Source organism: Apteryx mantelli, chromosome 2 (assembly GCF_036417845.1).
Source record: "Apteryx mantelli isolate bAptMan1 chromosome 2, bAptMan1.hap1, whole genome shotgun sequence".
Taxonomy (NCBI): Eukaryota; Metazoa; Chordata; class Aves; order Apterygiformes; family Apterygidae; genus Apteryx; species Apteryx mantelli.
The window spans coordinates 143,208,291-143,236,030 of record NC_089979.1 but is presented as its reverse complement, the minus strand read 5'-3'; the positions used below and the strand labels follow the sequence as shown (position 1 = coordinate 143,236,030).

General features: G+C 35.5%; 1 protein-coding gene across 2 annotated transcripts in view; it reads left to right on the top strand.

Moving 5' to 3' along the window:
- Positions 1-27,740, top strand: part of VPS50 (VPS50 subunit of EARP/GARPII complex) — a 104,074-nt gene that overhangs the window by 22,351 nt on the left and 53,983 nt on the right. For both annotated transcript variants that reach the window (XM_067291686.1, XM_067291685.1), the window contains exons 6-13: positions 2,596-2,666; positions 3,095-3,212; positions 3,291-3,326; positions 6,087-6,169; positions 12,061-12,103; positions 15,132-15,230; positions 17,833-17,973; positions 23,385-23,520. In XM_067291686.1, coding sequence (XP_067147787.1) covers positions 2,596-2,666; positions 3,095-3,212; positions 3,291-3,326; positions 6,087-6,169; positions 12,061-12,103; positions 15,132-15,230; positions 17,833-17,973; positions 23,385-23,520 — 727 coding nt within the window. The remainder of the gene's footprint in view (positions 1-2,595; positions 2,667-3,094; positions 3,213-3,290; positions 3,327-6,086; positions 6,170-12,060; positions 12,104-15,131; positions 15,231-17,832; positions 17,974-23,384; positions 23,521-27,740) is intronic.

The following is a 27,740-nucleotide window of genomic DNA, read 5'->3' as shown; positions in this document are numbered from 1 at the left end:
TGGGAGGGCAATGATGGTTGTCTTTGGTGATGGAGGTCTTTTTCCTCCTTTGTTAACTTTCTTCCTGTTACATCCTTCCTTCTGTTGCCTCCTGCTTCTCAGCTGATATGTTCTTGCTGCAGGCTGGGGCTGGTGCCTCCTGGGTGTTAACCTCTGGATGTCATGGAGCTGGAGCTCTTTTCCTCTTTAGTCTTGATGGCATAACTTCCTCTTCTGCTCGCTTGCCTCCCATGGCCCGCATGTCCTGCCTAACTGATCTTCCATGTGCAGCATCTGTGCTGTGTCATTTTGCTGGGTAGAAGGAAGCTGGTGTCAAGGGAAGAATGGAGGGGTGAGCATTGTTTGCCTCATCTCCTGTGACAGCTGGAGGGGGGAAAAAGCTGGGAGAGTAGTATTTCAGTTTTAGGTAAAGGGATTGGGTGGGAGCCTATTGCAGGAGGCAGCTGGGATAGTGCTGTGGTGCTCCAGTCTTTATAAGAGAGTGCAGAGCAGGGTGGAAGTACTAGGGTATTTGTATGACATCAGATCTCATTGATGTAGTTTGGTGTTGTGCATGTTCAGGATTAGTAGCGTTTATTGGACAAGCGCTGCTTTTTCTGAACCTAGCAGCTTCACTTTGAAAGTCCCCTCTCAATCCATAATAGTTTTGTGGAGAACATGCTTCTCGCATTTTTGCAGTGTAATTTTAAAATGCCAAGCTTAACAAATGGGCTATGGTAGAGTGTTCAAGACGCATTAATTTCTTATCTGAGCAGTATCTTAGTGAGGCACGTTTCTATGTGTGGTTTATACTAAAAAGCTCTTTCTGGAGTTTCCAAAGGGACAGTTAAAAATCCATCATGCCAATGAGAATCTTTAAGAGAAAGATCTCAGATGTATATTTGCCTGATGAAGTCAATAATCCTGTATACAACTAAGTGTGTTATGTATGGACACAGGCTTATACAGAGCTCTTCTTTTCAGTGGACTTAAGTAGCAGAGACTTCTGGCAGGCAACTTAGGACTGGCCTTCCCACAAACTCATATGAATTTAACGATGTGCTGTGGGTAATTCATCATGGCAACTCAAATTCAATATCAAATTACAGTAACAGGTTATTAGAAGAAGAAAAGATGCACTTGATTCTCTGTCTCCTGGACATGTTGTTAGCACTGTGCAAAGAAATGTGTGTGGAAGTCATGGTTTGCACCCCACTTTTAATATGAAGTGCTGATCTAGCGGGCACCTATATGGCCTATGAAAGGTAGGTCACAAACGCAAGGCAGTTTGGTTTATAGCTTTCTCCTCTCCTTTGAAGGGAGAAAGGGAACAGCCAATGAGTGGAAAATAGGCTGGCTGTCAGAAAAGAAAAAAAGCTATTCAGCCGTAAATGCTGGACTGAAGGTTCCTTCTCTAGGGACCCTGAGGCTGCCCTGTCTCCTGGTGCCTCTCCATCTGGTTATGTTTAAGGGACAAGTGTTGCAGAATCTGCGCGAGAGGTGAGATTTAAATGGAATGATGCCTTAAGTGGAATGTTTCCTTGTGAAAGAGGAAACAATAGTCTTTTGCAAATGTCACAGCTATTCAAAGTATGTTTTTAGTGAAAAGTATATTGTACATGCTGAGGACAGTAATGTTTGAATTTGGTTTCTTAAGGTATTATGCAAATAAGTACCTAAGCTCTGTTTTTTCCAAAAGCAAAGTTAGTAACATCAAGGAAGAACTATTTTTTTGAAAGGTCCAGCTCAGTGATTTATCAGAATTGCTTATATCTTTGGAAACTTTGACCAGGAGATGATATTAAGCTGAATTAAACTTTAAACTGGTTTTAGTTTTTCATATCTTTAAATATTCAGTTTAGTTTTTAAAGTGAGTTTCCCCTGTCCCTGTGGAAGGTGCTTGATATATTTTAGAATGACTAGCTGTATTAAAGTTTTTTTTTTTTCTTTAACATGAGGTGAGTGCTCACTTTTCTGCAATGCTGTTCCTAACAAAAGAAATCCTAGTATGTATATTAAAAGCTTGATTATTTTAAGTCATTCAAATTATACTAGGTTCTTCACAAAGTCAAAATCAAGCTAAATTCATATCGCCTGCGCTGAAGAGTTTTCAGCTGAAATTCAACAGGATACAATTAAGGTTCATTATGAAGTGACATCTATTAAATTGCTAGAACACAAGTGCTTCTAAACAAGAAATTGCTGTGTGAATTTTTTTTTTTTTTTTTAAACACTATTCTCTGGCATATTAATGCAAATTAAGCCTCGTGCTTCTGTCCCTGAAGCTTTGATCGTTCCATTATGGTCCATTCTATTAATGGTATAGAGATTCTTATGCCAAATGTGCTGTGTATCAATGTAGAGGAAATAGATATTGAGGGTCCCACTGAAATAGATTTCAAGTCTCTTTCTTCAAAAGAGAATTATATTTCAAAAGATAGTTTATTTTAATGTTACATTCTAGTGTTTAGTATCTATAAAATGACAAAACAAATTATATATAAAGTAACCAGACAAAGTCACTAAAACATCTTGTGATAAATCCTGCTAATCACTGGTCTTTGCTAATATATTGTAAACTTTAACTTGTATTTTTAACCTGTTGCCTCTCTGTAGGAACTTGAACGTGTCACATCATTGCAGACTGGCCTTCAGTTAGCGGCTGTCATTTGCACAGATGGAAGAAGGTATCTTGCTTGATTAATGGCAGAAATTGAAAGGGGATGAAGGGATTTAAGAAGGTGTCCATAAACCCAGGAAATTTGTTTGCTGATACTATTTCTTGATTATGTGCTGAAAGGAATTAATAATAGTAGCTAAAGATATTAAAATCAGTTGCTGCTTTTCTTGCAGTTCTCAGTGAAGAGCTGAATTGAAAGTTCTGTTTAAACAGAAACCTCTTGGGATAGGCCATTGATCCCCAGATAGATTCTGCAGAAAGGGAAACGTACCTTCTTAATTGTCTGCTGATATCATTTCAGTTTCTGGATTTCCCTAGCAATGCCGACAGCATTTTTTTCTAGCATGTAATTTTGAGGTACCTGATAGAATTTATTGAAATAAGCTTTATTTTACATATTGCTGAAAGTGTCGTGTTCATTGTTAACTTCTACAGGCATTTAAATATTGCAAAGGAAGGCTTTACACAGGCTAGTTTGGGGCTTCTTGCAAATCAAAGGAAACGACAGTTACTTGTTGGACTACTGAAATCTCTGAGAACAATAAAAACACTGGTATGTACAATTGTTTTGGTTTAATGGTAAAATACTTAATTTCTATGTAGTTATCACTGTTTTCTTTTTATTTTTTAGCAAAGAACTGATGTGCGTTTGAGTGAAATGTTGGAGGTAAGTTCCTGCCAGTTCATGCCATATTTCGAAGTTACTCTAAGTCTACTTTTGTCAGTGCTTTTAATTCTGTCCCTGCCTGCCTTCCTGTTTCAAACAGGTTATGTTGTGTGTGTATGTGTGAGGAGAAAAAAACTTTTTTTTTCTGCTGTTCAGGTTTTAAATGTGAGAAATACTTCGTGTCAAGCTAAATACTGCCGTATAGGAAAAATAGTATTTTCTGTCAAAGACTCAAGCCTCCCTTTAGATCTGAGTACTGAGGCTGGCATTAGTTCAATAAGAGTGTTGTGAAGTCTCCTTTCCTCCTCTTCCCCCTGCCCCCACACCCACATACTCCTTTTCTGATGTTGACTTGATATTTGGAAGAAAAAGGAGGTTGAGATTTAGCTGACTGTTGATATGTTTGATTTGGATAAAATACTCCTAGTATATCACTGTACAAATTTATATACAGGCTCCCTACTTAGTATTTTATTTTTAAGTGTAGGAGCTTCTTTTCTTATTCGGAGGATTGACTTTTTAATATTCAGTTGCAGGAGACATCGTAGCATTCAGGCCATGCCACTGAAAATTCTACTTCTGCAGTATACATACTGCCCAAGAATGTAGTAGAGTGCATAGAACAAAAATAAGACCTTGTCTTAAGGTGATTAGATTGTGCAAAAGTCAATTTTATGAATTTATTGGCAGTTAGATTTTAATCATGTAGTGTAACAATTCTGACTTACTAATTTGCAAATATTTACAGTTGTTATTGGATAGAACATCATTATGGTAATCACTAGTTATTCATTTTGAGGACTGAGTTTTGCAAGTTTTAACTCTTAATATTCTTTGAATCTAATTCTATCTTGGGTAATATATCTTATCTCAGTACACTTAGTTACTCTTTACCAACAAAGAACGTACTAATTCAGCCAAGGCAGCATAAATGTTGTCTTTTGCTTAGGAAGCCCTGTGGAGTGATGAGCTTGCCATTTCTGTGCTTTATTGTATTGCACAGGAAATCAGCTCTTCACTGTCTACTCGTAGGAGTTGTCTTTAGACAGAGGTGTGGGCGTTACATCCTCGCATACCCTAAGGTCAGGTTACTATAATTTAAAAACCACTGACAAACATTAAGGGCTAGAACTATGCTTTCCAGTGAAGTGGAGTTTTAGAGCTAAGCTAAATGTTTGCTCCCAAATAAGGTATCCCAATGTTGGCCAATTTATTGTCTTTACGCCAAGAGGAAGGTAGTAGCTTGGAATATGCATGAAGGCTACTAGTAGCCATTCAGAGAAGAACGTTTAGATAGAGTTCCTAATTAAAAAAGACCAGACAGGAAGCTATAATAACTTACAGGGATCAGCTGCATCTGGAATATATTAGTAATGTGTGTTATGCAAGTGGGCTTTCTGATGCAAGATGGAGATATGTGAGTATGATCCTAAAGGTCACATTCATATGTGATGAGTAAGTTGGTGTAAAGTGAGTGGGTTAAGTTCTTATTTGTCTCAACTAAGAGACCATATGCTCAGAGGATATAATCTAAATAGAGCTGACTTGCAAAGGAAAGCGAACGTGTCTGCGTTGTGGTGAGCTGGCCTGTGAAGCTTGCTACTTTACCATTTTACTAGACTTAATGGATGAAGTGCCAGGTCTCCAATGGCGAGAAATGCAAAGAGTTGTAAATGCACCAATCATTTTAGACCAATTTACTGTTCTGTTTTCATCTAATGGCTAATGTTTTTTCTAGCTAAACTTGATCTGCATTAGAATGTTTCTGTTAACAACTTCATTTCAGAAACTCCCTTATGATAGTAGCTGAAAATAAATTGCCTTTGCATTTTTGCTCTTCAGTCAATGACTTTGAAATTCCCGTAACAGCTTTGCATTTGAGCTCTCTGAAGCACATAATATAATGGATGTAATTAGGAGGAAAAAAAAAAGGGGGGGGTGCTCTTAGCTGTTAAAGAGAGTTTTCCTTCTTCCCAGAGCCTTTCTGGCCAAACAGAAGACTAAAATAGTAATTATACCCAAGAGATTGCCTGTGTTCTGTTGGAAAGATGCTGTGGTTTTATATTTGGATGAGGGGGGCTGTTTTGTTTTTTTGTTCATTTTGGTTTTGTTTTGTTTTGTCCTGGCATCTTCATATACTTCCTGATGTATTTGTCTGCAATATAGGATATTCTCCTTATAAATTGGCACAATTTTTCCATTCTTTTTAGGTATGTTCCTTTTTTCCTGGGGTCTTCTGTGAGCCAGTTGCCTTAAATTCATTTCTAATTAGCTTTAGAATGTGTCAAACTAAATAGAATGTGTTTAATAGAGGAGTTTCTCCCTTTTCTTTTTTTTTGGTTTTGCAAAGTATGCCTACAGACTGCTTGTGCCTGAACTTGCCTCTTTGCTTACTCGTGAATAGGTCGTATTGTATTAAAAAAGGTTTGAGAGTTAACTGAGAAAATATTAGTTCTTTTGTAGTAAGAGCTTTCTGATATGTTTTGTACAAATGCATAATTAAACAAAATGGAGCCAGTTGTGTAAGATAACATAATACATGTAGGGTTGTTAATGTGCTGCCTGTTTCTAATTTTAAATTGCTTGAGCACAGAGTTAAGTTCTGCAATAAAACCTCAGTAGCGTCCTTTTAACTTCATACTGCCTAGGTATAAGAGGAGAATTATTTTGTTTTTAGTATTTATACACGCTTAACAAAAATGAATGTTTCAGTTTTTGCTTCAAAAGCTACATTAGCCTTCCACTGTATTTTATCCTAAGGAAGAGGACTATCCAGGAGCAATTCAGCTGTGCCTGGAATGTCAGAAAGCAGCCAGCACTTTCAAACACTACAGTTGTATAAGGTAAGGTGACATTGTGCTGGTTTCAGCTTCTGGATGGTATTTATTTGCAAATGTTATAAACCAGTGATGATTAATTCTCAGTTTCTGAAGCAGAAGTTTACATTCTGGAATTAATCTAACCGTAGCTAGGTGGTTTGGGGAGGGTGATTTACCCTGCTTCTTGGCAAGGAAATCAGCTTATGCAGAGTTTCATGCTGCAATGGAGAATTTGCTTTCAGAACTGGAACTAATTCACATATCTGCAGCTTCTAGCCTAGAAAGACTTGCTTTTTACAAAGAAAAAAGAGGTTGGGATAAACATTAAGTTCAAAGTCGTAATAGATACAACAATAAAGGAGTAAAATGAAGGGAATTTTGATGTTTCATAGATTATGATGATCATTAGATTTTCTTGTTTAATTTAAAATTCTAACTAAAAATAATAAATGTGTGAATTTTGGCATCATTTGAACTCCTGTCAAAATGTTCTCTGACTTCGAAGGGCTAAAATCTATGGCGATGTATGGTTTGTTGCAACTTCAAAGTAATTACACATAACCTTTGATTTCAGTTTTGCTTTTGAGGTATGGTTGTCTCAGGATCTGAAGGTGCAGCAAAAGGACTGTATAAAATTAGAACATTGAACTTGAAAATGAGTTTTACCTACTTTGAAGTATCAGATTTAAAAATTGCTTCTTGTTTTCTTTTTAATTCTATAAAACTTGTGTGTGGATGTAGATTGAATATACAGTGAACATTTGCCTAAATTACTTGAAACAGCTCCCACTCTATTAAAAATTTGAATCCCTTTCCTGTACAGTGGTGAATGAAAACTATTTTTTATTCATTCAAAAGAGGAAAAATGGCTTGGTGGTGTCTCTGTCCTTCACAATTCAATTGTGGAGAAGCAGGATGACTCCTGAACAATTTTCTGCTCTGACTCTACCTTCTGTAGAGAGATGAGCCTTATGGTCTTCCATACCTGGGTCTCATCAGTAGTGTCTTCATTCATTCGTAAGCTCTCCTTGGCGTTTATTGTTTCAGTTGTTCTGTGGATGCAAACATAAATCTAATTTATTCTGCAAATCTCTTGCATTTTTTCTTTTGGAGAAATTAGTAACATTAATTCACCTTGAAAAGGCAGCTTGAATTCTTAGACTGTTTTACAATGCTTGTTTGGAAAAACTTACTCTCTTGAGATTTAGGTTAATTAGATAGTTTCTTTGACTTAAACTTTGTTTTATATAAATGATATGAAAGTTAGTACTATTTTAAAGCACTATTGTACTATTTGTATTATTTTAAAGTATTTTAAAGTTGTACTATTTTAAATCACATAGCATACCGACAGGATTCACAGAAAATAGCTGTGAGGATTTACTTTATTGTTGCACGCAAAAGGATATACTTGTATCCAAAGAAAACAGTTTCTTGAAAGAAAGGATGATAGAAAAATCGGTGCACACACTATACCTGGTAAAAGTGTCCTTTGGCTTTCATAGCCATGTAGAGGTTTAATCATCTTACAGAAACAGAAGTATGTTGACTAAACTGATTTGCTCTGAGAGCTCCAACTTTCATGGTTGAAGTCGTAAAGAATAAGTTATTGTTCAATGTTTGTTCTAGTGATAGCTCCAGGTCTCCTTATGCTGCTTCTTTACTTTGGGATAGGTTACTGAGCTTATTTTTGTTTGCACTGAGAGAGCAAAAAGACATTTCAGCTGTAAATACGAGCCTCATTACATACATTTCAGTCCCTGTGTACTGTTTTACTTCCAGAAGTCTGTGAGATGATGTATTGTATGGCATAATGTCTTGCTAGTAGGGTATTGGGCTAAAAGAATAAATGCCTTTTGCATTTGTGTTTGGTTTCATAGTAAAAACAGTTATTCAAGAAGTTGTACAAGTGCTGACATTTTAAAAATGCAATTTCCATGTGGTTCTGTGTTATTAGGAGCCATCACCTCTGTATCTTATCATGAAATTTTCATAATATCACTTGGATTGTCCACTGTCCACGTGACGAGAATCAGCGTATTCCTTCAGAGAGTTGTTCTTCAGATTTTTCTTATTAGATGGTGGTAGGAGTTGTGGGTTGTGAGTAGCTGTTACTAAACAGCAGCATGGGATTTAAATCTTTCTATCAAGTGTGTAGATTTCATTAGTTCTGTATAAACATAATTTGAAGAGACAAGTACTTCAGCTTCCCTGCTAAGACCTTTTTAGTTTTAAGAGTGGCTGCTCATCCTCCTTTAAAATAATAGACTGGACTTCTCCTATTTACCTTTGTTTTCCACTATCTTTCTCCTAGGGCAGCTCAGTACTGGTGCTGCATTTCTTGCTAGCATTATGTGGTCCATTTTGGTTTAGGAAAAAAAAGTCTTTTCTGTTCTACTTGTTGATTAGTTCTGATGGGAGTAGACTCCCTTGAAAAACCCTTAGGAAAATGTAATGTCAGATAATAGGACCACTTTGTCTATTGCATTTGGGTCTAAATGTTCCTTCTGTTGTATTGCAGTGGATGTACCTTCTAAAAATGTGCTAATTTAGATTTGTATGGATGGGGATGCAAAAAAATTACTTCTAATATGTTTTTTATGAATGAAATGAATGCCTTGAATTAAAGGCTCAATTATGGTAAATGGACTTTCATAATAATCATGTGGCCATTATGTCCGAGCAGTAGTTGAATAATTGCGGCTTAGAAAATGCATTCCGTTTGAGCTGGACACTACATTTCTACATGTACTTGATCAAAGCAATATTTCTTAGGAAATTGTGATCCCACCTCCATCTCCCAGTTTGGTCTACATACACTTAGGCCCTGATCTTGCAAACACTTGCATATATCATTGCTTACTTGAATAAATAAACTAGGGATGTGTGTTTAAAACTGGTGCCTGAGCCCCTGCTTGAATGGGATGACAGCACTGTCACGGTTGGTGTAATAGGTATGGCCAAGAAACTTGTGGCAGTTTTACTTTGGTTTTGTGTTTCATGTGGAACAAGATATTTGAATTTCTCCTCCTCTCCCAAAAGAGAAGAAACATGCGCTGTTCCAGAACAGCTAAGATCTTGGGGAGAGGGACATTTGCTAGGAATTGGGCAATGCAGGCTCAGGGCCCTAGTCTGCCCAGATCTCCCGTGTTCCCAGGTGATCTGTCTTGCCAGCAAGCCATTTCTTTTATAGCTTCAAAGAGCTAGGAGTGAGAGGAAGCAATATTTTTTTCAGGTTCCTCTGTTGAGTTCAATATGATTTTTGTGGTCTCTATCTTAGCTGTGGGGGTTCATATCTTTGGGACTCTGTTATGTTGTAATTCTGGTTTATTCTGTTTATCATCAAGCAAACATTTGTACTGGGCATGTATTATACTAACAATGAAAGTGAAATATGTTCTTAAGTAAATCAGTTGTAGTGTCTGACACTGGCAAAGTGGCACATAAGCTATTGAAAAATTAGTTTCTTTCTCTCTCTCTCCCCCTCCCCCCTTTTTTAAATTTACTTAATCTTCTTGTGCTTTGTCCTAAGTCAGTTTGTAGTTGAATCTTCCTTCCTATCCCGAAGTTCACATCTATTTTTGATAGATTGGGAAAAAGAAGAAAAATAAAATGCTAAATTATTGAGGCCTGAAAGAAGACTCTACAATAAATAAATTTACTAATAAAAGGATCTTTTTATTCATAGATCTTAATGCTGCATTGATTAATGACTTATTTTCTTCAGGGGATGAAAATAACTTGCAATGAGGTGCTTAGCATATCACTTGCATGCAATTAAACATTGAGTCAGGTTGGATTGTTTCAGTGCTCAGTCTGAATCAGGGTGATTTTTTGTTTTTCTGAGACACTGTAAACAGAAATGATATCTTCCCTGTTTTATCCAGGTTTGCTTCTTTCATAAGATATCTAGGAGTAAAACTAAGCCTTGCTGGAATCTTCTTACTGAAGAAGACACCAATTGATTGTATAAGTATGTTTAAGATCTTCCAAATGGAAAACCGTAATAATGACATGTAACATGTTCAGCACACATTGAAATTACACTTCAAAATTTAAAAAAAAGGACTTAAATGGGTGTACTGCACCAAGGGAAAGTGTGACATACTACTGTAATAATTGCAAGCCTCAGCTTGCCTCTAAGAGTAGTGGAAATAAGGAACTAGTTTTCATGAGGACCTATGCTAGTGTACAAATTAAATCAGTCAAATGGGATCACCTGCAGTAATGAAGACTTGGTTTCAGGAGCCCAGAAAGTTTTTTCAGCCCTCCATTGCAGTAGTTGAGCAAGTTCTTCATGTGTGTGAGCAGCGGAGGTGAAAAATCCACGTGTATTTTTAATTTAATTAGAAAAGCACTATAAGAATTAGAAAAGGTAAAGAAATGCTAGATTAGCAGCAGCACGTTCATGACATTTATTTGAAAACAATTATACAATTATACAGTTAGTCTTGTATTCTTATGATACCTGCTGCTGTTTGGGGCTCCATAAATTTTCATAGGATTTCTGCTAGCACAGTTGCTTAACTTGTTCAGTCTATGCGTAGTTTATCTATGAATTACATGTTTTTTCCCTAATGTCAATAGCTTCTGTATTTTAGACTAGTTAATGTCAGTATATAAATTGGCTAGATTTTTATACACTGGCGGTGATAGTCCATGCTCTGCCTAATTCTAAAAGTGGAAAGAAGGGGTGTTTCTGTGTGTGGAGCAGTATTCTTACACTTGTTCTAGCCTCTTCCTGCCAGATAAAAGAACTAGATTAACCAGAAGTACTCCTGAAATCTAGTTGGAGTTGTAGTGATGTGAAGTTGTTATGGGAGATAATCTGTTTGAAAGTCTGTTGCATATGGATAAACAACAAAGAATTCTTGGGTACTAGATTTAGGGTTTAATAGCAGCTGCTCTTTTAAAGTTTTTTTTCTATTTAAACCTTTCTTTGAATGGTTTTCTGTCCAGGATATCTAAGAGAACAACAAAAAAGGAAGGATGATGGGTGTATCACTTAAATGGAGAGAGCTAAGTTAGGAAGCTAGAATCCCTTGTTACTGTAGGCCCCTTAGGAGAAGGTTCAGAGCACAGAAGTTGTCTAAAATTAGGTGATGTGATTATCCCATCAAACCTTTATCCTTTCCATGTTGAAGAGAATATCCTGTTTCTGTGTTATTTCTACCCTTCCAAACAGTATTTTGTGCCTTTTCCAGCTGGTGTTCCAAAATTTAAAAGCTGATTGTTGGAAGGGAACAGTTGTGCGCTTCTTTGTCCAAAATAGCTTCTCCGATGGTAGCTATTCTTGTTAGTCTTTCTGTACCAAATACATCTCAGACAAGTGAACTGATGGTCTTAAAAAGATTTTCTGAGAGTTGTGTAAGTTTAAGTTCTGACTTGTTTTTCTTTGCAAATTGAATAATCATTTTTCCTGTAACTTCTATAAAGGTTCCGGAGCAATGGATAAAAATTACTGTACCATAGTTTACAAAGACCTGACAGCCCTGACCTTTTGGGGTATGCTTTCCTTTAGACCAGAGTGCAGAATCAAAACATTTAGAGCACAAGTTTCTTGGGGGTTGTGAATGTCTTTGAACAGTTGGGTAAATCGTAGCAGGATGGGGTGCTGCCTGGGGCTTTTTCACACTGTTGCAATATAAACCTGGAATAATGTGCTGCTGTAACACAGATATTTTAATTTCAAGTGTGAAGAGTACTGCAAATGCAGATAAGTGCCCTTCGGTAGTAACAGTAGTGCGGTGGTACTAGTCTGAGACAATAATGGCAGGTTAGTGATATATGATAAATTACTATGTTATGACTTGGTAGGAGGAAAATGTGCTTTTTATAAACAAGAAACTTGATGTGAAGTTTTAATATGATTGGCAGTTTGATTTTTTGAACACTCTCTTTTTTTTAATTAATAGTGAGTTGAATTCAAAACTGCTTGACACTTTGGAACAAATAGAGGTAAGAATTAATAATTTGATGTTTAGCATATGTTAGTATTTTAGCCTTTAGTATTAAAACTTTTTAATGCACTGTTATTAGCAGGTACAGTAGATACATATTTCTTTCAAATATTGTCTTTGGGATATTGTAATCATTGCCATTCACACAACATTTTGTGCTGAAATCTACTTAAATGCTTTATAATATGGTATCAAACTTGTGAGGCCAGTTCACATATGGTGCCAATGCTTAATGGTAAAGCAATCAAATACAATAGGCTCATAGTGTATCTTTGCTCCAGTATTTCAAATGCTATTTGCATAATGAAGGTGTATGGTGGTTTCAGTCCATGAACTGCTGTGAATTCTGTATACCGCTTCTGAATAGCTGTGAAAAGTAACCGTGAATAGCAAACCTACTGCCAATAGATTTGGATAAGCTACGCAGGAGATGAGTTTCATTGGAAATTTTAGAAGTCAGCAAACTGCTGGGTAGGGCCAGTGCTAAGGCATAGCAAGTGAGACTTGAATAGCTAGGAAAATACCATAAAGGCATAGGATTAGTTTAAGTCGGTAGATAGTATCATCACAAAACAAATGAATATAAAATGGTAAGTTTCTGGCTGGAAATAGGTGGTTTAAAAAAAAATTTTTTCTTGAACAATAGCATCTGGGAACAGCCTTCTCAAGAAGAAATTCTTTTAATTCCATTACTAAATGATTTTGAACTTGGAAGGCTTTTCTAAGAAATCTAGTAAGAGTGTATAATGTATATGTAGTGCATGTAATGCGTATATGTGTATAATGTAACATAAAGCAGGAAACTGGATCAACTATTCCAGCAAATCTCTACTCCTCTAATCGGGTGCTCTTTGGAAAGTCAGATTAGTGTAGGTATTATTGCACCTCATCATTTAATTCCCTGTACAATTAGAATTTTGTTAAATTTCCTTCATTTCTTCTTTTGACCTTTCGCTTTCTTGCAAAGCTTTTCTTTCTTCTTTTATTGTACCACTGATAAGTGCCTCTATTCAGTATATGGCTGGTTCAAAAGAGTTAATGATATGACTGCTTTCATTTCCTCATCTCACCCATGCCAGGCATTAAACTCATCTTTTCCAAGATTATTTTATTACTCGTATTTCATTCCCATTACTTTCATTTACTTGCCATTTATTCCTTAGGAGCAAACATTGATGTTGCTTAAAAGGAGACATGCACCAACCAACATGGCACATTTTACTAGATTTTGTATAGGCAGAATTTGCTCTGCAAAGATGTTACTGAGAGGAACTAAAGATGTAAGTGAGTCAGAGCTAGCTCAATAATTGTATTTGAGTTGTTTATTACTTGAGAATTTATAGAATGATTTTTTTCCTTCCCCGAAAGTATGATTTTTCTGCTGGAATTGATTATGTCCATACATACAGGAGAAGTTAATGTCAGGTCATCTTGACATTCATAGAGTGTTCCTGTGCAAATATATACTCTAATTCATATAGACTCATATTCCACTAATTAGTATTTTAATTACTCTTCTCAATAGTTGAATGACTCTGCTTAGATCAATTTTTTTTTTCTTCTCTCCAGGTACTTTACTTTTTTTAAATTGACATTACTCTTACACTGTGTTACAAATAATTTTCAAGGTGGTTATAGTGGAAAAGACCATAGAAAAATCTAACTGAAAAGATTAGTATACTCTGATTAAGAACTCTGTGGTCAGTGTGATATCCTTGTTTCTGTCTTTGTACAGCTGTTCTGCGTGAAATAAGGGAAGAAAAAATATTTTTTGAAATCAGTATATGGTAATCCTTTAAAGAAGTTCTGACTCTTCAGGTTGCTTGTCCTTTTACCATTTTGCTTAGAAAAATAAATGCATAGTTTCTGATTGTACTCTAGTCTCCTTTTTTTGTGCTTAAAGAAAATACTGACTACTTGGAGAACCAAATCTTTAGGGTTAAAATCCATAGATGTTTTGTGGCTAATCAAGTACTTCATGACAAATTTTCAGCAGAATAAATTAAAAGTAGATAGTGCCTAAACAAGCTTCTTGTGTGTGGATTATGCTTGCAGGAGCAAGATTGCATTGCAAGATCCTTAGTTAATAATAATTGAAGTGGCTTTAGTGACTAGCAGGGAGAGAAAATATCTGCTAGCTACATATATTATTGATTCATGGTTTCTTTTCTTGTATTGTTGGCTGAAAATAACTAGAGTTAGTCTGTTTATCTCTGAATATTTTACAGGGACAAAGTGAAAATTATGTTATGAAGTTGTACAGGCAAATTCTCAGAAGCCTTATTAGCTAGTTATTAAGTACCTGGTCCTATTTTATTTTTTCATTCAGTGCACAGTGGATGGTCTTCATTTATTGCAAAACTGTTAGGTATTTTTGTTCAGACACTGCTCTGATGACAAAACTAGTAATCTTATGTGTGTGCTTTTTTTTTTCCTCCTATGACTCTGATCATTGTGCTGGTACAGTACTCCATAAGTGATTTATTTTTTTTCACGATGAACTTGTAAGCCAGGTAATGTTATTCCCATTTTGTAGACAGCAGTGTGAGGCTTCAGAAGTCTATGAATGAATAGCTTAAGCTGGAACACCTGTGGAGCATTTTCATTTTTTCCCCCCAGAGCTTTGTAACTTGGTCCAGTGGGGGTTTTCCTTAGGAGTAGGAATGAACTTTTCCCACCCTGTTACAAGTCCAGGCTCTCTCATATCGTGGTGCTTGACCTTCTCAAAGTAAATGCTGCTTTGGATTTGACTTCAGCAAAGCAGTAGACTTTTTACTATCCTTGTTCTTTGGAATAGAGGAGCCATTTGGCTGACAGAAAAATAGAATTGCAGCCTGCAGTACTTCAGTCTGAAACAAGCAACATTTGAGCACCTAAAAATAGTACTATAGTGTACAGTCTTGGCTACTTTACAAGCATTATTGTCAGCATTGCTTAAATATCCTTTACTAAGTTGCTAGTGTTTAACTTATTATTTGGCTTGTTTTTATTAAATGTTTGACGTACTTTTGTCTTTGTTTATATAGGAACAATTGGATGTAGCACTCTCTAAAATATGCAAGAACTTTGATATCAGTCATTATACCAAAGTTCAGCAGGCTTATAGATTGCTTGGAAAAACACAGGTTAGTACTCATACATGACATTACATGACTTTTACAGAACACAAGTCATGCTGTAACAATGCGAAGCTTTAAGTACTGTGATGGAAATTTGTTTTCCTAATGCTGATGAATCTTGCTGAGTGTATTTACAAAGACTTTTATAATTCTCAGTTATTTTAACAATAATTGCTAAAGGTAAACCGTTTAATACTACAACATATAGCTTGTTAGACATGGTTTATCTGTAACAAATCTGTATTTGGGCTGTGTTTATAATGTTACATGTAGTGTATTTGGGCATGTGAATGCTTTTTCTTTCTCTTTTAGCTAGGTCCTCATTACTGAGTTGTGTACAGCCTGCAACTTGTGAAGTATGCAGTCACATTTTATATTGTACTTTAATACGACAGGAATCAAGAGTTTTGAAGATGAAAGGAGTGTTGTTTTTTTTGTTTGTGGGTTTTTTTGGCAATAAGATGTAACACAGCACGTCAGGGATATAGTGTAGGCATGTCCTAGAAGTTGCACCTCTGTGAGCTTATAGCCTTTTATGTAAATAGCAGTAGGTCTGAACTCTCCTATGGGATGCAGTTCTCTTTCGTTGATGCCTGTCTCGAGGCTTCGAGTGGTTTCTCTGGGGACATGGGAAGCCTTTGCATTCTGAAGCAGATACTAGGTGGGGGAGCTACCACCTAGATGCTGTGAAGACAAAGGGGGCTGGAAGAGGAGGAAGTCCTGGAGGCAGTTCTTGCCAGTGACCATTTCTCACAAGGAGAGGCTAAGCATGGTGGTGCCAGTGTAGCCATGATGTTCTGGCTTAGAGAGCAGATTCCTCCAGAATGTTTTAGGTGCTGAAGATCATATCCAGGTGCTTTTCCTCTGATGAAGACAGGAAAAGAACTACACTTGTTCTTTATTCTGTTTTTTTAATGTTGTTTGTCAATATTCAGAAGTGTGGCTGATGCTAGGATGCATTTTTTTTGGTTTTGGTTTTTAATTTTTGTTTTTTGTTTGTCTGTTTCTTCCTAATTAGAACCTTTTTAGCAAAGTTGCGCTCATTTTCTGTGACTTGACTGTGATAAGTGTAGCTTTGCAATAGAAGATAAATTGATTTCTCTTTCCCTGCTTTGAAAATGTGTAGAATTATTGGAATGCCTGAAGATTGCAACCTAACATCAAGAAGAAGATTAATTAGACTTTTCCTTTACTAGTGCTTTGTATGCAATCTCTTTATTTATTGAATGAGAGATGTAATGCATGCACTTTAAAGCAGATGTAATGCATGCACTGCTCTGAACTCTAATGTATATGTTGAGAAAGGCAGATTGTTGTTGGAGAGAAACTGAGTTTCCAAACAAAACATAAGATCAGTATTATTTTTTTACTGCATAGTTTTAGCTGCGCTCTCTCTTTGTGGTAGTGTGACTTGCTTTTGACTTTTCTCTCCTTGTTACTAAAGGATGCATTTTGAACTTGTTCTGCAAAAAAATTTAATTGCATCATTATTGAAGTCTCTCCCATTTTGACCCCTTCTCATTAAACAAATTCACAAGAATCTCTTCACACATCAATCTCTTCTTTTCATTTGTCATTCTGTTTTCTTTGTTTGACTAATTCAAGTTCGGACTAGTGGGTAAAAGAATGATTATTTGCAATTCTGTTTTGACTTGGATAGAAGCAGAATTGCTTGTTCATTTCTTATGGCAGAAATGAAGTTTTCTTGTCAGTAGCTGAGAAGAATATCAAATAGCAAGTAGTGAAACTGAACATTTTCAAATCTGCAGGACCTGATAACTTACATTCCAGAATATCAAACATTTTTCATCAATTCTTTTGTACCTTATATACTGATTATTAGCAAATTTTGAAATAGAGGATTCAGGGTATCTGAAATGGACTAATGTTATGTACAATTTCTTAAAAAGGGTAAATTCAGGAAACAGCCTGACCTGAAACTCAGGCTTGATTGTGGAAAAGCTTATATGATTATAATATTGCTTTTTAGTACATGTAACAATATTCTTTGTTTTTCTGAAAGAAAGTAAGTTAAATAAGTTTTGCTAAACAAACGTTATATTTAGTTTTTATTGTGAATATGGGCTTAGTAAGGAGAAATTTATTGGTGTGATATACATGCCTTTCTGTAACACTTAATCATTATGTCCTTCAAGGAAAAAATCAGTATGCCAGATGAATGTATTAAAGACTTAATTGTGGTTTTAGCTTTATTAAGTCAAAAGGGAATATTTTTCTTCTAATTGGAAGTGTTTCCTGGGGGGGGGGGGGGGAAATAGCATTGATCTCAATTGATTGCTTTTTGATGCATTCCTTAGTGATTGGGAGGATGAACGAATGACTTTTTACTAGTGATAAAGTCAGAAAACTGGTCAATTGTAGTGGAAGGAGGGCAGGGGAAACTGATTTTTCTAGTAATACCTGAGCTTTTTACATTGCTGTATTTTAATGTTGCAAAGTCCTATGTTAGATATTTTTGAAATGAAGATTGGAGGCCATACTTACTCTCTCCCATTTTCAGTATGGGGAAAAAACTTAAACCAGAAGGCTGTGGCATATGACAAATTGAGTCCGACTATTTGATTTTATTTTCCTCCTTTTCTTTCAGACAGCGATGGACCAGCTACATATGCACTTCACTCAAGCCATTCACAACACTGTGTTTCAAGTAGTCCTTGGATATGTGGAGCTTTGTGCAGGAAACACAGATACCAAGTTTCAGAAGCTACAGTACAAAGATCTCTGTACAGTATGTGATTTTTTGCATATGTGTATATTTTTGAATCTGAATTTTTCCACTGTGATGCAAGCATCCTTTATACCACTAAGTACTCAGTTATTAAAATAGCAGTGCGGTTACTATAGTTTCTTAATACAATTCGTAGGCTAATTGAGAGAATGGTTATTTACAACATAATGTTAGTTTTGATTAAGCTGATTCTTAGCACTTTGTTAGTGCACACACCTTCTAAATAAATATAAAGTAAATCATAGGATGTGAATAGGAGACCATTACTTCAACTCCTATGTTGAAGGAAGTTACTGGGACCAGTATAAGCCCTGAATTTTATTGTTGTAGATTTAGACTCAGATTCCCAATTTCTGTAATATTTTATAAAACTTTTCAGTAAGGTTTCGTGTAATGATATTTACTTAGAGACTTCCCATTACTTCTAAGTTTGTATTAGATTCATTGCACTCTTGGTATCAAAGTAAGGGACAGTTACCATACTAAGATGCAAAAGTTTGATGATGGGCCGATTATGGACTGGGCATAACCATGACTTTAATGTAGATTTTAAATGTTGCTTCTTGCATCTGTGTATTTAGCTTGCTTTTTTTTTTTTTAAAGTTTTGTTCTTAGAAAAAATTACTCTATTTTGACTAGTATTTTTTGTTAATTCTTTAATTTCCTTCACTTGTGGTCTTACTGCTACACCCTGAGAGATTTTCTTAAACTTTGAGGGGGTGAAGGGGAAGAGTATGAGATATTTTAGGCAGTCATAACATAGAAAGAATATTTCAAGTTTTAAATCAGTCTTAAGTTCTTTATGAAGTATATTTCAGTCACAGACTAAGCTGTCAAATACTATCATACTTTATCAACTCCACTTCTTGTCTCCATCAGTTACAACTTATTAATTCAAAGTACAATCACACGGAGATTGAAGTTCATATTCTGATCCAGCTTCTGTTCTTTCATTTCTTAAATCTCCTGGGATTGCATAGCTTCAGCTAGTAAATGACACCTCTGCATTGAAAATCATTTTATTTTAAAGGGCGCTGTCCCTTTTTACTTCAAAGGCTTATGAAATCCAGGAGTCTTCATATGAGAGAAAGTGTGTTATGAAAAATTGATTTATTGGGAGTAGTTGACATAATTGTTAATGAACAGAATTAGTAAGATTCCAGGTATTGCACTTCACTGAGACAAGTATTAGTTGAAAAAAGGCAGCAAACCCTGATGTCTGTTCACCATTCTGCAGTCCTTTCGTATGGTCTGCTTTAAATCTTCAGGGGATTTTTTTATTTTCTTTTCTTACAGTTTTTAATGCACAGTTCTTACGAGTTTTTTGCTTTACACTTCTAAAAACCCTTTGGTATTTATCATTGTTTGCTAATATTTATGATGCTAAGCCCATTTATTTAGATTTGGGAACAGTGCTACTGAGCTCCTTCTTGCATTTTGTAAAGTATGGATTGTGTGATGCCTACTCTTCAGTGTTGAAGGATTTTTCAGGTTACTGGAAATATTACATTTTGTAATTCACAGAAAGAGGGTGGCTTTAACTGTGTGTTTACACACAGTAACATTGCTACCTCATTATTTTTGCTGCTTGTTTTTACTTCTGCAAAATCCTCATGAGATGCATGAGATGAATGCTGCAGTAGTTTCCTTTAAACTTAGTGAAATTTCTTTAGTGTGTTGGTAACAATTATGTATTTAGGGGCTGGCAGCAAAGGGAAAACTTAAGCTAACATTGGTCTCTGTTCCTACCTTATAGTTATCCAGGACTTCTAGGAAACTACATTCTTCTCTTCACTTCTGCACCAGGGTGCAGAAATTGGCACAGATCTTGACTGATTACTCTGTACTGCAGTAATTGCAATCTTACGGAGAACAAAAGACTTGATGCAAGATTGTAAGATGCTTGTTCAGGCTTCCTGTTCCCCTAATGGACTCAGGATTCTTAGATTTTCAGATCTAATTTCCTGAAGCAACTTTTTCTTCTTTTTCACACCCTTGATTTATACATTCCTGAGTCTGGTGCTTCTGAAATGCTGTTGTTGCTCTGAAATAGCTCATATGGTATTTTTCTCATTTAAGATAAGTGGGACTAGTACAGTAACCAAGCCCAACTGGGCTTAAATGCAGTTGTAGTGCATCTGTGAAAATCAAAACACTGAATAAGCTGAATATCATAGCAGTTCCATTTCTAACTTTCTGTAGGAAAAAAACTTAGCCTTTCATTTCTTATATTTGATTGTGAGAGAATAAAATGTCTAAGACTAAAATATCAGCCTTATTTCTCTGTATCCACTTTGAATTAGGACCCTCTACAATCAACCCACTGTCAAACCAGGATGCTCTTAACATTTAAGTGGCTATGGAGTGCTTAGTCTCATTAAACAACAGAAGTCATATAAAATTAGTCTTCCTTTTTGGTTAGACTTCCTCTTGCGTTTTTCTAAAAATCTTTCCAAATGAACTCATTTAGCTTATGTCTGTTTTATGTGTGTGTGATTGTGTTTTGGGGGGAGGGGGCTGGTTTTTGTTTTGGGTTTTTTTGGTTTTTCCTCCCTCTCCCCTCCATCTCCCTCAAATTAAGATCCTGGATTTTTTAATGTTTTTTAAAGAACAATTTTTCAGCAGTTCCTAGCCATTTATGTAATTTATACACCTATGTCGTTTGAGTCATTGTTTCCTTGTTAAGCATCTCTTTTCCTAGAGATATACCATGCCCTAACTCCTACATACTTTCTACTTTTGAATAATACTGGAGCAGGGGAGAATTCTGCTGTTTCATCTTTAAACTTTGATTTTTCTTTATTCTAGCATAAACAGTTGGATTTCCTTAAATTTATTTCCTTAATCTAAATGGAATTATCTTGGGATCTAGTAAGTGATCCTTTCTTGTGTGCACTTGTTAACCACCTTGAAGTCAATATATCTTGAAGTATAACGATCTGGAGAACCTGAGTTTATATTTTATACCTACTAAAAGCACTGATGTATCTGGTAGATCTATTTACATGAATTTAACTTATATCTACCAGCTCCTAGAAAAGTAAACTATGTATCTTTTTGGTCATGAATACTAATTCTGTATTTCGGGGGTAGTATTAACATATTTAAAGAACTAGGAAATGTTTCCTTGCTGTAAAGGAACATCCCATGTTTTGAAAGGGCTGTTACAATATTCCTATAGTTGATGGTCCAAACTGTTTTTGTTTTTCTGTACAATTGAAAACCAGGTGCTTCTATGGTGAAAAACGGTAACAGTAACATTACCTAAGCAGCTGGCAGAGGAAATTATTGAAACAGCTGTTGAAATGGCAGGATGAATTATTGCTTAAATGATTAACTTACTACCCTATTTTGTATATTTAGCAAAGGTATATAGTGTCTGAGATTTACTGCATTATTGAGATGCATTAATGTAGATCAACTCTCCAATAAAAGGCGGTGTTTTCATTTTAGGAAAAAGTGGCACTCTTAATTGGTGGGTGTGTGGTGGTGGTGTTTTGTGTGTGTGTGTGGTTTGTTTGTTTGGGTTTTTTTTGTTTAAGCCCAGAGGGTTTTGGGGGTGTTTTTTGTTTGTTTTTCTTTTGGTACATCCAGGATGCCTAATTTATATACTTGAGGCAGCTCTGGTTTCATAGGGGAGAGAACCAGAATAACAGTTCTTTTAAAAGAATTGGAAAAGGCATAATGATTAATATGAGCCCTTCAGATACTTTTGCTAGTAACATCTATTAATGCTAAAGAACAGTTTTCATGAGTGCTTAATCATAAGCAGAGTGTAGGAGAATATGAATGGCTCAAGCAATATATCCTACTGCCAGGAGTATTATTTAGGCTTAGGAAACTAGAGAGTATGACTAAATAGAAAATACAGATGTGCAATTTATAATTTTTTTACCCAAAAGCTGAAAAATGTGAGGGACTTGTGGTGCATCTGCATTTACTAGGAAATCTGTCCAATTTAATGTTTATTATCAATTAAACTTAATATTCAGTCAGTTATCAAGGTTTTGTTGCACTTCCTTGGTAAGGAAGGACACTTAGTGTTTAGAAAGCCACGGTTACATCAGTGAATGACCAAACAATTCAGAGTGGTGATAGCTTTGATTAAGGTTTTGCCCTCTGTACGGATTGCTTTGTTTGGTTACTGTAGTGGTTGTGTTCACAGCACCACAGTTAAGGAAGCTGTTGTTTTGTGAAGTATTGTGTTGTAACTAATGCTTTCATATCTTCTTAAATGTACACTTGGGTTAGCAAGCAGTGCCACTATTTTGAATTCATAGAACTGTTCTTTGGTGGGCAGACTTCACCGAATCACAGAACGGTTGAGGTTGGAAGGGACCTCTGGAGATCATCTAGTCCAGCCCCGCTGCTCAGGCATCCTGGGTATTAACCATTAGATCTTAAACGTCAGGAAAACATCAAGGAAGGAAAAAGCGATTTGGCAATATTTGTTGAATGGTTCTTGCTTTTCTTTCAGAGATGTCTACATGGTAAAAGCTGACTCTCTTAATCTTGCAGAAGACACCTGTTTTCTGCAACAGTGTTAATTTGAAGTGTTGACTTCCAGACTGCTCTGATATAATTTAAAGAATAATGTAACTGAAGCCACATTGACACAAGTGGACTTTGTCTGCCCTTGTTTATAAGCTGTGAGGCTGTGCTTCTTGACAGCAAGTGGGACAGTGGTGACTCTGTTATCGTTCCCACTCAAGCTGAGCAATGTATTTCATGCATTTTTCTTTACTCGGCCAGACCCCTCCGCAAATGCATCCCTTTACCTGACAATCTCATATTAGAAACTTCCACTGCGTATTTATCTTTTTGGTAACATTGATTCTCTTTGCCCAGTGAATATCTTAATTTGTAATTGGCTCTTTGGAGCAGTGGATGGATCGGGGAGGTAGGAAAGGTGTCATCTAAAATTTTTTTTTTAACTATTTAAAACTATTATTTAAACTATTTCTTTTATCCGACACTCAGTAAAATGGGGCATCAAGCAATGATGACTTTTATGTACTGCTGAAGTACAAATATTTGTATCTTTGAATTGAAGCAGTACCTGTATGTCCCGGGGGTGGCTGCACCCTTCTTTGCTGGTGAGAGATGCTGACTGTTAGAATGTACAGTTTTGTTTCTGTTTTTGCTTTGCTGTAGCATGGAGATTATAGGGATAATTATGTGAGTCAATCCAAAATGAGATGCCAAGAGGCAGACTTTGCCCTTGTAGACTGTATTTGATTAGCTGGCTAACATCAGGGATTGGGCAGCTCTCAAATGCTTTTTAAAAGAAAACTTGTATATCAAGCACCTCAGTTGTATGGATATGGCAGTTTTTGTATGGTTTATTTTGCCTCTGCAAAAAATGAATGCAATTGATAATAGTTTCACAGTGATATTTTGTTCTTCTGTAGCATATTACATCAGACAGCTACATTCCTTGCCTTGCTGATCTCTGCAAAGCACTCTGGGAAGTCATGCTCAGCTATTACCAAACGATGCAGTGGCATGAGACGCGTGACCAAGATGAGGCAGAAACTGTATCTTCTGGTAAGAAACTATTTTGGAAATAAAACCTCTGGTATTTGAAAATATATATATATATATTTTTTGTGCTCAAGTCATTAATTTATTATGTAGATGGCTTTGTGATCTTTACTCTTGAGTGCCTTCAGCATTATTGTTTATAGTGTGCAGTAATGACTTAAATACTCACTGAAAGTTTGTTGTCTTCAGTATAATGTTCTTTTAATGAATATTGTGTGCCATTGTATATGTGCCATTGCCTCAGGTATAAGCAGTTTTATTTTAAACAGTATTCATTGTTTAAAATGCTTTGAAGTCAGCTATGGTAGGCTACTACGAAGTCTTAGGAGTTTTTCTCTTAACATAAGACCCCATGTGAAATACCAGATTTTTTGGGTGATGTTGAATCTTTCACTGCATGTTATGCATAGTAGATTGGGATACTGGACTGCATATTAAGAGAGGTGACTGAAACAGTGGGGTATGATTCTGTCGTAAATAATAGTCATGATTTTGAGGAAAACTGTTCTCCTGAATGTTGTCTGTCTTATGTGCTGCTGAACCTGTAATAAGACATAGCCACAATTTCCCTTCCAGAAAAAAGCAAAATCTTTATCTTAAGAAATCTTTTCTGTGAAACAACATGACCACTTTGCTTTAGATGTAATTCTGTTTTTGTTTTATATTGTTCTAGTTTGTTCTTTATGACTTGGGCACAAAACATTAATCTGTCTCAATCCTCTCAAGTACGTTTTATGGGATATGTTTTATATAAAAACAAAATGTCTGGAGACAGACTTTGTTTATTTCCCCATTAACCCAAGGTACTTGCATTTGGCAGGAGGAGTACAGTGAAATTTATGGTATTAAAATTTATACAAAACTCCTATTTATTTAATCATTAGTATTGTGCTTTACTTTTATTTATCTGTAGATACAAAAGGGTGCTTCTCTGTCAAAAGACATGGAGTGTAGGAATGTTCCTACAATTTGTCCTTTCCTGATTTGTGTAAAACTTTTATTCTTTGTATTAGACTATGAGGAAAAAGAAAAAAAAATTGGAAATAGGAGTAAAGAACAGATCTTGGAACACTAAAATTCCTAAATTATAGTTGAAACCCATCATTTCTTTCAGAAGTCAGACTTATCACAAATTTAAAGTCTTAAAACATATGAAATTTACAATAATTCAGGTTGTCTTCCTACTTTAAGCCTGAAAAAATAATGAAAATGTTTTCTTCAGTGTCCTTCCTGTATTGCATGGATGTTTAACAAGATTTTTGTATGTGCGTTTATTCAGAGTGTTAATTCAGATTAAAGTTTTCTCAGTATTACAGAATTAAAATTCAGAGTTGAAATATTTCTTTTTTTGAGATTCACCCTGTTAAGACAGGTTCATAAGTTTTGAGTCACTTGCCCAATCTCAGTAATATTTACTTTTGTCTGAAGTTATTTTAAATGTAACTGTATTTCCTTTTCTTGTTTTATTTTTGTTGTCATCTTTGTATCAAAAAAGTTTATTATGTAAAGACGTTATGGCACTAGACCACTTGTGCAGTTCCATATGTAATTTTAATAATGGTTCCCATTAGTGTGATTACTTTTCATACACTTCAAGAAAGAAATATCATTCTCACTGTAAAACACTTTAAAAGAACCATTAAGCCAAATGAAGTGGTATATTCAATCACGAGTCATTTAAAATGTGTTCTGTGCTTTCCTTTTTAAATGCATGCTGGAGTGTTTTGGTATGTTTACTACTAATTCACTAGATCTGTGACTCAGCTTCTAAATTGCTGGAGATTTTGTGGCTTTGCTGTAATGTACTGTACAACTAGAACGTATTTGAGCTAGTGTATCACTTTAAAAATGATTAAAAGAAACCTCAACAATGATAAAGCACACAAGGGAATTTTGCAAACATAATTTAGTTCAGAGGGAATATAAATATCTATAAAGTGTACATTTTTTAAAAAGTCAATGCTTATGGTGCAGTGACTATCAAACCTGTATGTGGAAGTATCATTCCGTATTGATTGATTTAACTTCTGGATAATATGCTAAAGCCGAAGAGGAAAATAACTAAGGAAAGGAGGACACATCAAAGGAACAAGGCAGTTCAGAAGACTTTGCTAAAATTCTTTCCTTAATGAAACCCTGTCGCTGTTGAAAACTATTGCGATAGGAGCAGTAGAAGAACGATTCTAACCATTGTATGTGTATCTGGCTCTTACCGTTTTGAAAACACAAAGCTATCACAGTATTTTTCTCTCATTGTGCCATTTAATATCAGCAGTCTTGCAAAGCATTTTAAGTAGATCAGGCAAATCTTGACCCTGGAGCACAAAACCAACTGTAGAGGTGAGAAACTGGACTTAGAAGACATTAATTACATAGCTCTGTCTATTTTAATAGTGTAGCTTATCCAAAAGAAGTCCTGCATGGATTATGGAAAGGATATTGCACTTCGTCTAGATCATGTATCATATATTTGTGATCACTAATGCCTGTTACAGATGTTAAAATGAACTTTATCTGCATCTCTGAAAATAAGACTTGCTTACTGGAAATTTTTCCTTGCAGAGTTGGTCATGGTCAAAGCATATTTTTATTTTTGTAGTACAGAATCAAAGAAAATTTAGTCTGAAAGAGACCTCTGTAGGTCAGTTTGTCCTCCCTACTCAAAACAGGGCAAACTTCAAAGTTGCATTGGGTTGCACAGGGCCATGTCCAGTTGAGTTGGGTTTTCACGTTTCATAAACATTTCTGTGAAACTGGTGCAATAGGCATGTGTTCCTGAGGCTGATTTAACAGAAGAGTTGAAAGTGAATGCAACAGCATGATTACTATAGCATTTAAAACTCCTGACTTTACAAGTATAATCCTGATGATAAAAGTTAGTAACAATATTAATAGCTGTAATAGATTACCTAAAAAGCAAAAAGAAAATGATGTAAGACGCAGTTTTAATTCCAGTCATTTCAAAACATTCCATTTATAATATTGCATAGTACAGTAGTCTGTGCAAGTCCTGCTTGGGATTCAAAGAATGAATTTAATGACAGTGTGTGTGTTTTTAGTTTTTCTTTCTTTTTTTTTTCCTGCCTAGCAAAGATTAAACAAAAAACTTTTGTTATGACTGACGGCTGTTTTTACCAATTTTAAAGAAATACTGGGAAACCTGAAAAATTATTGTATTCAAAACAGACATCTAGAAGAATAACTCCTGGATGCTTCTGATTGTTATATTTGCATGAAGTCATGAATATTTTTATATTCTGCCATCTGTTCCAAATTCCTCAAAGCAAAAAATTGAAATGCTTGTGGACCTTTGTCCAATCCTTGATATTCAAGGAAGTTATCTTAAATTCATACATTTGTTATGTGTGAATTAGCTGCAGCACAGTTTAAAAGAATGAAAACAAGACCTCTTAACAAAATTGTCAATAATACCAAAGCAAGAGAAGGTTACTAGAGAAAATATTTCTGGGATTATTGTTGAACAGTAGTATCCATAAGAATCTGTATCTCCAACCATTCTCATGCAAATGGTAGTGAGGGAATAAATGACACTTCAGTTGAGGCAACTGGTCTGAGTCTTGAGAATAGGTCCAAGATATTAGACTTGGCTTAGGTCTGCAGAAGTATACAGGAGAGGAGGTCCCAGAAGCTCCTAAAGAGTATGTTGTGACTAAAATAGCTATTTCTGTTTCGTCGAATAGCCAGAGAAAGGATAATTCTGATTAGTGTCTCTGAGTTATTCTCTCTGTTTGTATTTTGTTTAATGTTATATGATAAATCAGTCTTGGAAAAATACATTTGTCAGGATTATTACCTTCAGGAGAAGAGCATATTTAGGTACAGATATTAAATTATAATATATGTATGCAGTGGCTAATATGTGTTTTATGCCTTTTGTTTCATAGGGAAAATTTTCCAGTGCCTTGCAACAATAGATACAGTGTAGAATTATATTTGAGTTTTGTTTTTGCATCAAGTACCTTTTTATTTTCTCATTTTGAATAACTAGGATAAAAAAAAAAAATCTCAGAGTATACCTGCAGAAGTAATCCCAATGACTTTAAGCAGGAAGGAGTTGTATTCAGTTTAGCTGCTTGGAAGAAATTTAATATGTATCCCTAATATAAGCCGAAATTCCCCAATGTATTTTTTAAATGTTAACTGTGTGGAGGAATCTTTCAGTTGAAAATACCAGAGCTTTTAACCTTCTGGTTATATATGTA